Source organism: Lates calcarifer, linkage group LG11 (assembly GCF_001640805.2).
Source record: "Lates calcarifer isolate ASB-BC8 linkage group LG11, TLL_Latcal_v3, whole genome shotgun sequence".
NCBI classification, from domain to species: Eukaryota; Metazoa; Chordata; class Actinopteri; family Centropomidae; genus Lates; species Lates calcarifer.
In genome coordinates this window covers 21,280,223-21,293,367 of record NC_066843.1, presented here as the reverse complement: position 1 = coordinate 21,293,367, position 13,145 = coordinate 21,280,223, and the positions used below count along the sequence as shown (strand labels likewise).

Here is a 13,145-nt window from a genome sequence, read left to right as displayed (position 1 = left end):
TCTATCAGGCATTTACACCCAAAACATGGTTCAAAAATACTGGACTTATCTTTTAAGTTGACTATCATCCAATTGGCACAGTTTACAAGCTAACAATTACTTCACACTAGAAGAAGTTGTACTATAGCAAAGAAAAAGAAAAAAAAATTGACAATATTCATAAGATATGAAATTATAAATACAATACAAAAAAGTCACATTCCAGCAAAGCCACTTATTTAAATGTATTGCAAAAAGTGCCTATGTCACTGGTTCATAAACCAAAAAATAGTATACCCTACTTCTCATGGGAAAGTGCAAGGAATGTCAGCTTTAGTTTTGTATACAATGTTATGTATTGCTCAAAGCAGCATTATTTAGTTATGTGTTTTTAGATTTGTGTTTGATGTCTATGCAGTAGACAGTGTATGTACCTGGCTTTCATGGCTCACAAATAAAAACAGAGGTTTTGTCAGTGGAGTTATTTGCTTTAGTATAGCTATGGTGATTATTTCTCGACTGAGATTTGGGAGGTTCCATAATGCTGTTGCTGTGTGAGCACTGAACAACACCTGCCCTTTTGCAAAAGCACTACACAGAGGTCAGGTGTGTGGTGCCTGGGAATTCCTTCACAGCACTCAGGATGAAGGAAAAAGCAGGTTCAGTAACACCAGTTCTATAGGGGTACAAACCCATGTTTATTATTTTGCATCCTCAGTTGAAATTGCTGTAATAAATTTGTCCTCACTCAATTGTGAGTGGTGAGTGGGAACTCTTGCTGTGTGCACTGCATGAGTGTTGGTCTGTGCAGGTGTGTTTAGGTGTCCCTGGACAACGTCTACTTGTGTTTGCTACTTGTCCAAACATTATTACATTGATATCTGAAAATGGAAACAACAGCAGCAAAGTCGTTGTAAAGACTCCAGCTAAATTTAGACTAGCCATCTCAAGTTTAAGGCCTACTACTGCCAGTTTACTCCCACTGCCTGACACGCCCCTACCCCTTGTCCTGCAATTTCAACAAATGCCAGATGACTTAGTAAAGCGCAGAGCCTGTGCAGGGTAAAGTACTCATTTTTCATTCACTAAGCAGCTGGTCCCCAGATCAACTCCCGGTTCAGCCGGACCTTTACTGCGTGTCATTCCCCTGCTCTCTCTCCCTGTTTCCTCTCTCATCTCCACTGTCCTAAAATAAAGTTGACCCCCCCCCCCCCCAAATTTCTTTTGAAGGACAGTGAGTTCAAATTTATTCTTTCCTCCTGACTTTCCCTAAATGCAATGGCACCAAGATAAACATATGCTCTTTGCGCTGTGCCTTGTCTACACTGAACTATAAACCATAGATTTTGGTTCATGGTGCGTGATTGGACCAGTCAGAAAACCAGTAACAACAGCCAGTAAACTCTGGGGGATCACCTCACCAGGTATGGAAAGCTTTTACAGAGGCACACTGAACAGGTCCAAGATTTGATTTGTTCCACAAGCCACTGCGCCACTTTAAAGAAATAATACATAAAAACTAAGCAGGATGCCCAGCTGGTATGGATAGCCTTCTCTGATGCAAGCTGCCAGACCTGGGTATGGGAGTATTAGTATATCTATTTGTATGTCAGTTGCTGACTCTGTATGGATATATGTATTTCCCCATGGGGACAAGTAAAGTATCTATCTAGAGGAATGAGTAGTGGGCCCTCCCTTCTGGTCCAGCCACGGAGAGATGTGATTCAGTGCCAAGCATGTCACAACAACACCTTGATCATAGCTTTAACTTTGGTCTGAGCATGCTTAATCAATTGGTTCACCACCCCAAAGGTTATGCTCAGCATAGTGTGCAGTGGTTAGCACTGTGTTCCCAGTTTGAACCCCAGTTCCCCCAGGCCTTTTCTGTGTGGAGTTTGCATTGTCTCCCTGTGCTTGTGTGGGTTCTCTCTGGGTACTCCAGCTTCCTCCCACAGTCTAAAGACATGCAGGTTAACTGGTGACTCTAAATTGCCTATAGGTGTGAATGTGAGTGTAAATAGTTGTTTGTCTCTATATGTCCAGCTGTGTGATGGACTGGTGATCCGTTCAGGGTGTACTCCACCTCTCGCCCAATGTAAGCTGGGATAGGCTCCATCCCCCCTGCAACCCTTAATGGATAAGTGGTATACATAATGGACAGATGGATGGATGGATGATTGATGATAGTTTCATTATCTGTTCTTGTATGATGAGACTGATAAACGGATCAATCTAATATTACATGATTGGAAGTTCCTTGATGGCAGCATTGGTCATGTGGTCCAGGGAGTTGACAGCCCTTATTCAGTCCATAGATACCTTTCATTTTCTGCACACTGGTCAAACTCCATCTGTTTCTTTGCAGTTGACACCAGTTGTCCTCTTAGGAGGCACTTCTCACAATGGAGGACTAGCAAATAACACATTAGTGTTCATCACAGCTATAGGAAACTGACTTCATGGGGGATTATATCCTCTTTGACAGATGATATCTGCCACAGAGGAATATGTTTTTAGTCTGGTCGTGCAATAGTAAACACGGTGACAGCACTGCAATTTTACTGGTCAGAAATAACACTGGTTTCACCAAAAAGGAAATTCATCCTAGAATTTCATCATCTGAACAAAAGATGTATTTTATTTATTTTATTTTTTTTTTTTTTACCAAATCTAACTATATAACTATTTGTTATAAATTGCAATTTTCTTGTCTGAAAATTAGACAGGGAATATTACACAAAATAGAACACAATGTAACAAACCTGCTTTGAAGTAGCTGAGGCTGCTTTCCCTGCAGCCTTTAATAAGTCTTCCACTGATGCGCCATTGTGTTTGGTTTCCTTCCTTTCCCTTACTGTTTTAGGGAAGGACACATTGATAAGCTGCCCAGCTTATATGTTGGGAAATCAACAAAAACTTATGTTGTCAGTAGCCACTCAGAAAACTTGCTACTTACAGCCTCCAGATGTTACAGAACTAGAGCAGTTTAGTGAGGATAAGGCCCACCCACTGCTGTGATTGTTTCTAAAAATTCCAAGAATATCTATCCCAGAATAGTAATGGCAGACTATGTATGGGTGTAGTGGGTTTTTAAAGGGTTTTTTAATTCCAATTTTCCAATTTCTTATCATTTGTGGCTGTATGTAATGTAGTAAAAACTATGAAAATCTTTTGTTACTTTTGTTGTTTTTTTTTAGGAAATGTGATGAACTCAGTGTTGATGGCTGTTTACAGCAGGTAGTTTGGATAGTATTTTTTGCCACATGTTTTCTTTTATTTATCCAAATAAGTTTGACTAACCTGGGGTGTGTTTACAATCTGTCTGATCATCCGAATGCTCATGTTTCCTTCCTGCTAGACTTCTTTCTTCTTATATTGCAGCATTTTGGTTTGCCCCATTTGTGACCCCAATATTGTGTACTGTGTTACTGGCCTGTAACTCAAAGTTTGTTTCCAGAAACATGGGGTCATTTTTGATTTCCAGCAGAAATCTGAGAAGCATCTTGAGTCAGTTATTCAGTCCTGTTCTCTTGAGTTAAGAAATATTACAAAACCACACCACCTCATTTTTCCAATAACATAAGCAAATCATCCATTGTTTTGTCCTTTCTCATCTTGAATACTGTGATTCTCTGTGCTACTGTTCAGGCCACTGTAGCATGTATCATTTACTTTAAAATTCTTGTTCATGGCAGTGCCCCACAACAAGAAGGTTCGGGGTTTGAACCCCCAGGTTCAGGCTTTACTTTGTGGAGTTTGTGTGGGTTCTCTCCGGGTACTCCAGCTTTCTCCCATAGTCCAAAGACATGCAGGTTAATTGTTGACTGTAGGTGTGAGTGTGAATCTGAATGGTTGTTTGTCTGGATATGTCAGCCCTGTGAGACTGGCAATCTGTCTAGGGTGTACCCTGCCTCTCGTCCAATGTCGGCTAGCCCCCACAACCCTCAAGGATAAGACATGGCATGTAACATCAGAGCTTACCTGAGAGCCTGCAGCTCACCTGTCTGTGTCACTCAGCTGCTGCTGTCACAATTTTCAGAGTAAAATGTTGTATGCCTGATTATTAAACAAGATGGGCAAGCTGTGGTTAATTTAACCTAAATAATGTACATGTCTTGACATTATGAAAGCAACAGTTAGTGTCTTTTATATTTTGTAGAGCTCAAGTACAAGGCATGATAGAAAGGCTGAAAGGATATATGTAATATGTGAACATGTTAGATTAACATTATTAGACATTGGTATTATTTTATAATTTTAACATAATATATAATTCTATTGATTGGTTTGTTAAATACATAGCTCTTCAATTGAAAAAAATCCTGACTGAGGACTTCATAATTCATGCATGAAAGGGTCAATGACCCACATACAGGAATAGCTCTTGATCACATATAAACCACATATAAATATTATTTCATACAATAATTTCTCACCTTTGTCTTTGTTTGGATTGGTTACACAACATTTTATTAGCTAAACTTGGCTGTTACTTGCATTTTTTTTTCTTCTTTACTGCTGCCTTGAGAAAATACAAGGCTATAAAGATATTCAAGATATTGAACACACACACACACACACACACACACACACATTAACGATCACTGAACCTTACATGCACTCATATCTCATCTTCTGGTTCTGGTCTGGGAATGGAGTTTGGGGGATGGGGGTTGGGGGCAGTTGTGCCCTTTCTTCACTGGTCTGGTTTCAATTTTCTCCCTCCTGGGAAAACCAAAAGTAGTGTGAGGCTTATACACATGTGTGTGTGTGTGTGTGTGTGTGTGTGTGTGTGTGTGTGTGTGTGTGTGTCAGTGAAGTTAAACATTGTAAGTGGTTCTCTGCCTCAGATGTCAGTTTCCTCTGTGACTTGTACTTGTTTAAAAAAGGCAGTGACAGGATGTTAATAACAAAAGAGAGCAGGGCTCCCATGAAAAATCCAGCAAAAACCTGCACTTAAAGGCCAGATAAGGCTGTGCTGAGGTGATACTTACCTTGATTCAATAACTCTAACTCTGTTGTACCTTATACATCTTGTCATTTTTGTTGTCACCCCCCCTCACACATTAATAGTTTGTTAGTTTATTGACTTAAATATCACAAGGCAAACATAAAAGTAGAAAGTAGCTTTACATGATCAAGGACACATCCAGTCCACATCCAATAATATATGGACACATACACACAAACATTTCTGTTAGTTTTGTAAATAAAACTTTGGTTGTTGCATTTGTTTTCAGTTTCCTGTTTCCTTTTTTCCCTGGGTAATTTTAAAATTGTTATTCCCCTCATCCCCTGGCCAACCTTTGGGCATCACAACAGGAAGAGGTCTGGAGCAACCAGGACTCTTCCCGGACCTGGCTGCTATTGAAGAAAAATTATTTGTCCTTAGTTCAAAGTTTGCTGTGGTGGTGGTGGTTTATTAGTATTCTAGAATATGGTCAGTTTACTAATGCACAGAGCAAATCTGAGACAGTAAACTTACCTAGAGTGAAGGGCAGGAGGACAGTTTTACAGCGGGTAAAGGGGCAGTGGTCATGCTTTACGTAAATGCAGGGTGAACAAAGGTTGCATGAGTGGTGAAATGTCAGGGTGCAACTACAGTTGGGATCACAGAAGGAATGGGTATTTGCATTCACAGACCTCACAGTGACACAGACGAGACCATTTGTTGACTTTGGTCAGGAAGGAGCCCCCAGATTTAATCAGTTAACCAAGGTAAGGGTATTGCAGGGTGTGATGTAATCACCATAGAAAATCCAAATCCAGGTGTGCAGAGCAGTGTGAAATCCAAGAAGACTCATTTAAACTGAGCACTAAGTAAAGGTTCTAAATATGTATTGTGCATATGTGCATATATATATATATATATATATATATATATATATATATATATATATATATATATATATATATATATGTATATATATATAATGGTAATGGTAAGTTCAGCATGGCCTTATCTGGCCTTTAAGTGCAGGTTTTGTTGGATTTTTCATCGGACTCCTGTTTTCTTTTGTTGTTAACATCCTGTCACTGCCTTTCTTAAACAAGTACAAGTCACAGCGGAAACTGACATCTGAGGCAGAGAACCGCTTACAATGTTTAACTTCAGCGACATACACTCACACAAACACACGCACGCACACACACACACACACACACACACACACAGAGAGAGAGTTAATAACATTAATATTTTTCAAAGACCAAATGCAGCAGACCATCTTACACAAAAATTCTCTCCTTTTATTAAAAGAAGAAACAACAAAAACAACAACACAATTGCTCCGAATGATGCACTGTAGAAAAATATACTAAAAATGATAAACTAATCAAACATTAGTTCAGTAGTCACAGCCTCAGGCCACATCAGAGAGTGAGCCCGCTTTGGACTGAGTAGTAGAGCACTGCACACATGTGACAGTACAGTGTCAGTTTACAATGAATACATCACAGCTGTTCAACAGTAAGAAACCCAGAAAGGAAAAAAAAAAGAATTCTTGTGTCTTCCACAATAGCATATGGACATATTTTGATTTTGTGCTAAAAAGAGATTATTGTCATAAAAGCAAAAATAATGCAAACAAAACTAAAACAAAGATAATAATTACAATGATGACAATGATAACCCCTTTGCTTGCAAAATCTCAAACTACGGGTCACATTTCTGAGGATATACTTGTAAGGTTTTGAAAAAAAAACTGTGATGAATCTCAGGCAGAAATTGTTACTAATAAAATATGTGCTTGCAGTGAATGATCTTGTTATTAACGGTAAGTAAAGCAATAAATTGTGACAAAATAATAATCTTATCATTTGTCAGAGCACCCTTAAACACGACAATTTTGACAGGCTAATCATGTAATGACGGTGTAGCTTTGACAACAGATAAGGCAATGACACGGTTGCGTTTTTTGTATTTGCAATGAAATTAATGAAAACCAATGCTCATCTATAAGGTGGGAAGTCAGTATTAAAAAAACAAACAAACAAACAAAAAGAAAAAAAAACAACCCCCCAAAACCATATATGCTTGGAAAATGGTCAGTAGTTGCATGACTTGTGGGTAATGATCGAAAACATGGATGTTTCAAGCTGCAGAAGGAAACCTCAGTGGCAGTCCAAAATGCTGATATTTCAGAGAGACAGTGGTAAATTTCATTCTCAATGGTTGATTCATCATTTCCTGGCCAATGCGAGGGTTGCCCACCAGTGATTAGGATAGGCAGAATGTAAAAGCCTGTTAATGGTGACGGAATGTTATTCTCCACTGTAGCTTTTCTTGGTATACTAATAACTAGAGCTGCATAGATAAGAATAGATAGACAGCTGGAGTGAGAATGTGGTTAGCCTGGTGTAGCATTAAGACAGGAGGCAGGGAAGAACTGCCAGTTTTGTTGTGTTTGTAATTGTAAATTCCTTTCTTTGTAACCATTTGTGACGTCTAGATCACTTACTTATTTACATTCTCATCAAGTAAATCATAAATGCTGTAGGATACCCCAAGTGTGAAAGATCGAAAGAGCTGATTCTGACTCTTGGTGTCATGATTTGAAAACCAAAATTACTTCTTACTTCACTGAAATGCAACCTTCATCATAACTGGCAGTTATGCTAACCAGTCGTGATGAAGGTTGCATTCACAATGAACACACGCTGCAATGTGTGTTGGTCAGCTGGGGGTATAAAGTATTGTACATTGTCTGAGCACTGCACTGTAATTTTACTTACATACAAAAATTGGCTATTGGCATTGCTGAATTGATTCATCAGAGAGGGTAATTTTTATGTGAACTGCTTTCCCCCATCCCTAGCAGACATGTCTTGATATAACTTTGGATAAAGTCAGGCTAGCTGTTTCCTCCCGCTTTATTCTAACACACAGAACTGAGAGTGGTATCAATCTTCTTATCTCATGCTCAGAAAGAAAATACTGAAAAAATACTTTGTTCAATTTCTTGCATAGTACAGTTTTAAAACACGTGTAGCACAAAAAGCTGTCCTGAACTGCTTCTATAAACATGTTAAAATTGACAAAAGCTTCATGATAGATTGATAAATAAGCCCAAGCCTCTCTCTGAAATCATCATGGCTTGGAAACTGTTAGCTAGCAGTGATCACTAAATCAGAGCCAGTCCTCAAACTTCATGACTCCATCAAAGCCATGATAGGTGAAGGGCTCCAGCACAGGACTGCAGGTGTCTTGAGCCAGGCATGCCATCCTGTTCTTGTCACAGCTGTTCTCACTGCCCGGGCCAAAGTATACCCCATCAGCAGAATGGATGGATGGATCCTCATCAAAGTAGTTGTGGGGCCGCAGCAGGACCCCACCCCCATTTCCCACAGTTACTGTATTGGGGATGTCCTCGGCATGAGGGATGTGGAGGAAACCGGTGGTCACCCAGGCAACCAGGTCCTGCAGATACACATGCAAATTCTTTAGCTAAATAAACTCCTTTAGCTAAATTGTCTAATATAACATATGAGTTATTCTGGTAGTATTTATACATGTAGATTCCAGCTCAACACACCTCATTTTCGATGTTTTCGTTGTCGTCAATGTACTTGCTGAAGTCGACAGCTGGAGTCCAGATGTTGTTTTGACTGTACAGACTGCTGCTGGTCTGCTCTAAGTCCTTATGCTTGGTGATGGCAACCTTATACCTGGAGCCAGACAGAGGAGGTACAGAGAGAGTGGTCAGTACAGGAAACAACACATTTGATTTCCTTACATTTCCCAAGATCCTCCTGTGTCTATTGCCTTAATGGCATCAGTGTTACACTCTGGGAGTGTTGAATGGAACCAAGGCATGAAACAACATGTTAAGTGGTGATGTATGGTATGTTTACTTCTTTTTACTACTTTTGTAATAAACATATTGGATATGTTTTCAACCAATAGACAAAGTGTAGCAGTAGGAAGGGTCCAAGGGTTATTTTCATTATAATTTCCCATAGTCCAAGGTGACATCTAATGTCTTGTCTGACTAACAGTCCATAATCCAGACATATTCTGATTACTAGTACGGTGGTCTAGACCTGCTCTATGTGAAAAGTGCCTTGAGGTAACTTCTGTTGTGATTTGGCATATAAATAAAACCTGCCTTGACTTGATTTGACCACTATCATGTATTTTACATCTACTAGCTATTAGCTAATATTAGACACCATAGCTACTGAAAAAACCCTGAGCATATTTAATTTCATGAAGGCTGTGTTTTATTAACTATGAATTCAACTTTTCATAAGAAAAACACAATTGTTCTTTGTTAAATCAGAAGTTACAGGGGGCTCAGGTGGTGATGGTTGTAGTGAACCCTGAATGACAGGCACAGAGACAGCTGTGGCAAAGACACTGAGAGGACCAGTAAAAACTAGATTCTTTTACAGACCACTGGACCACTGTTTGCCAGTCTGACTATGCTATGTTTATTACCACAACTGATACTGAAAACAATAACAAACTGTGCAATAACAAATTATTCAAAAACATAAAAGAGGGTGAAGTGCACTGTGGTATAAGATGCTTAAAAACAGCTTAGCAAACTGTAGACCAGAAGCCAGACAGATGTCGGCTGTGGTGCATGTACAGTCCGTTTTAGAAAGATAAGAACACCAAATCTAATAGCTTCTAAATGTGAACCCTTGCATTAACCAGGTCCAAATAGTTGAAAAAAATAATTCTCTGCTCGTCTTTTCCTCAGTCGGAAACGATGTAATCTGGTGTAAATTCTCCAGCTTGACTTGGATACTCCATGAAGTTAGCAGTAAACTGGACCTTAGAATTACTTCTGACACTGACAGGGAGTTAATAGAAAGAGGCAAAAATGTGAGCAATGTGTACTCTTTTTTTGAATTAGTTTTTGTCTTGAATAAGTATAAAAGAAAAATAATAAAAATATAAAAATTATTTTTTTTCTTAGAGTTAATAAAGAGAACTAGAATATCCAAAAAAGGGGAGATGAAAGCACAAACACACTCCATTAGGCAGTGTATGTTCTGTTCTCAAAGGTGCTTTGTGCTTTGAACTGAGAAAAAAATGTAGACATAGAAACACAAACATACACTCTGTCTCCAAGACATCCCTGTCCACAGGGGGGCTCATCCCATCATTGTTGCTTCCCAGTCATGCTGCACAGCAAGTACTGACTCTGATTTTCACCAAAATAATTTTGAATAAATTTAACCTAAAGTTTAAACTGAGCCTGCTGGAGGTCATATTTCCCAGTTTTCCAGGTATCTGTCTGTATCTGTCTGATACAACTGTTAATCATCAAGGAAATGCTTTGACATTTCATTAATTTTTGAGGATGTGAGGTTTTTTTGATTTTGCAGCTGTCCAGTCTCACCTGGCCCAGGACATGGCCTTCTCCTCAGCCTGGCTCTCTGGGAGGTGGTCCCCTGTGAAGCTGAACACCTGCAACCTGTAGGAACGTTGGTGACCCCAGCGGTTGGTCTTGTTGCTGGCAATGTGGAGGTAACGAGGACTCTTGGTGTTGTAACGCAGAGCGGCCTCCTGTGGAAGTGTCACAGTAGACATTTGTCCCAAACTCAAGATTCAAGAGTTACTTTATTGACTGCAGCATAAACAGTACATGAGAACATCATGGCAGAGCTGGCAGGCTGAGCCCCGACAGGGGAATGAAGGAGCAACGTAACAAGCTTAAAGTAGCTTAAAAACCATAGGTAGACAATGTGACATCAGCATCTAAAGTGGCCAACGAAACAAATGCGAGTAAATTTACATGCAGTTTAATGTGCTGCAGCTTATTAGCTCTCTAACCTGCAAACTGACATTAGCGGTGCATTTTTTCCTGGTGGATTTTGTTTAGTAGCTCATTCTGCAAACTCAGATGCAGGATGGTTATTGGGGGTTGTTGCTTATTGCAGTATTAATTGATATTTTGGATGGATGTTGTTTGGATCCTGTAAACACAACTCTATCATTGTCAGTGTATAAAGTTGTAAAGTCATTATGACTTCTGTGTCAGCAAGCACCAATTGCCTATTTACACACCCAGTAGACACAGAGAAACAATGGCATTCATTCTCTTCAGCTGCTAAATACTCCATTATGTTCACCAACTAGTTTCCATCCATTTGCTGTTTGGTGCTGAGCAGGTAGTGTACAGCAGGTTTCTCCCTGTTGTCTGTGTCTGTGTTAACTCAGCTCTGTGACTTCCTATGCTACCGGTTTAAAGGTGGGACAACAATGCCTACCCATTCCCCATAGCGGCCCCTTGGACATACTCAAAACCCCCTTGCCATTGGGCTTAGTTTGTCTGAGGTGAATGAAATTCAGAGGCATGATGTAACATGCCGAGACGGACCAAAAAGTCTCTTGACATCATGGCCTCAAACCTACGGGAAGTCAGCCATTTTAATTTTAATTTGAAAATTTAAAAACATTTTTGGCATTTGGGGACATTGTATTTGATTGAACTCCTCCTACAGATTTTATCATATCGTTTATCATCATCATCGTATTATTTATGATGCCTTATTGTGAAAATTTTGATGTTCTGTTGAAGGGCATGTCTGTGGCGCCGTGGCGAGGTTTGATGTTTCGCCATTAACCAGAAAGTTGATGTAACTCATGCATACTTTGTCTGATCTGCCCCAAATTTCACAGGTTTGACAACAGATCTGTCCTGAACGAACATACATTCCAATATACAGATATAATCATAGCTCCACTTATTGGCAACAGGAAATGATGTGTTTTTTCTAAGTAGGTTGCTCTGATTGACCTCAAATGGGGTCAGACGAGCATTAAGATCATAATGGTGCTGAATTGTGAAGACTGTGAGTCTTCATGAGACGCCCTTGCTGTGTCGCCATAGCAAATTTCGATGCTTCGCCATTAAACTGGAAGTTGTTGTAACTCCCGCATGCACTGTCCAATCTGCCCCAAACTTCACGTTTGGTAACTGTCAAGGCCTGAATCTACATGCCACATCTACATGCCAATATTCAGGTATAGTCATAGCGCCACCTGATGGGGGCAGTAAGGGACTTCTGACTCATTCATTCTGTGTCTGGCAGTCACGCAGTTGCAGAACTGCATTGTTCGACCAGCAGAGACCCCATGGCCGCAGGTCCCCCAACAGGCGCGGGGTGCAAGGGCCGTTCAACACTGCTTGCAGCTTTAATTATAATTTTCTTTTCTCACAAATATGCAAATTCATGAAAAAAACACATCCAAATCTAATAACAAATGACTTACAGTGTGAGTATGAAGATTCTACTGTGTACAACAGATGCCTTTTATTATTACAGTGTTTTACTTTACAATCCCTGGTAATAAAACATATATTCAGGGATAATTATGTTTTTTTTTTTTATGGACAGTTAACAATTTTGCTTCATAAAAGTGAATTTTGATCTAAGAAGTAAATGTCAGTGATGAACTGGAACAAATCAAAATCAATAATGATGTCCACATAAGCAGTCTTTACAAAGGTAACACAGACATTCTGGTGCCTTAGCAGAAAACACCTCATGCTGTCTACAAATTCTCAAAAGCTTATGGTTATGTAGTCGTTTACCTTTGTTGCACACTGTTATTCATTCCTGTTATTTTTAAATGTTGCTTAAAAAAGTTAAATTCATGTGAATATTTAAGGAAGTGAATAAAGACAGACCTTTTCTGTTTTGAGTTGATTTTCCACCAGCTGGGGGACCATAGCATAGTGATCAGGCATCCATGGCAGTGACACATTAACAAACTCCATGTCTTTTGGTCTGGAATACATTCTTCACTCCTGAAGAGGAACCAGTGCAAAAATGTTTGTCATTGATTTCTGTTGTCATTTCCAAACCAAAACAGAGCTACACTGAATATTTTGATTCTCCTGTTCATCTGTGCATGTCAGGTGTTCATTTTTTCTATGTAATTTTAAAATAAAGCTGCCCTTTTCAATATTTTGTGTCTACGATGGACCAAATGTCTATGTGTAATGACTATGTGTAGTGTAGTGATTGACCTGCAGAGAATTATCTCCCACTCTTAATTCTCCTCAGCTCAGCTCATAACATTGCAGACCGTGTAGACTGAGAAATTTCTTATAGTTGCATACATTATGTTTGTATTATATGTTCCTACACCAGTTTCAGATCAAAACACAATGGACACACAGCCAGTCTCTGTGATTTATAATGGT

General features: G+C 39.4%; 1 protein-coding gene across 1 annotated transcript in view; it reads right to left on the bottom strand.

Moving 5' to 3' along the window:
* Window positions 1–7,833: 7,833 nt before the first annotated feature.
* Window positions 7,834–13,145, bottom strand: part of aoc2 (amine oxidase copper containing 2) — a 48,757-nt gene continuing 43,445 nt past the window's right edge. The window contains 5 exon segments of the mRNA XM_051073794.1: window positions 7,834–8,398; window positions 8,514–8,646; window positions 10,332–10,498; window positions 12,627–12,722; window positions 12,724–12,746. Of these exon segments, the coding sequence (XP_050929751.1) occupies window positions 8,108–8,398; window positions 8,514–8,646; window positions 10,332–10,498; window positions 12,627–12,722; window positions 12,724–12,746 (710 nt within the window). The 3' untranslated portion in view covers window positions 7,834–8,107.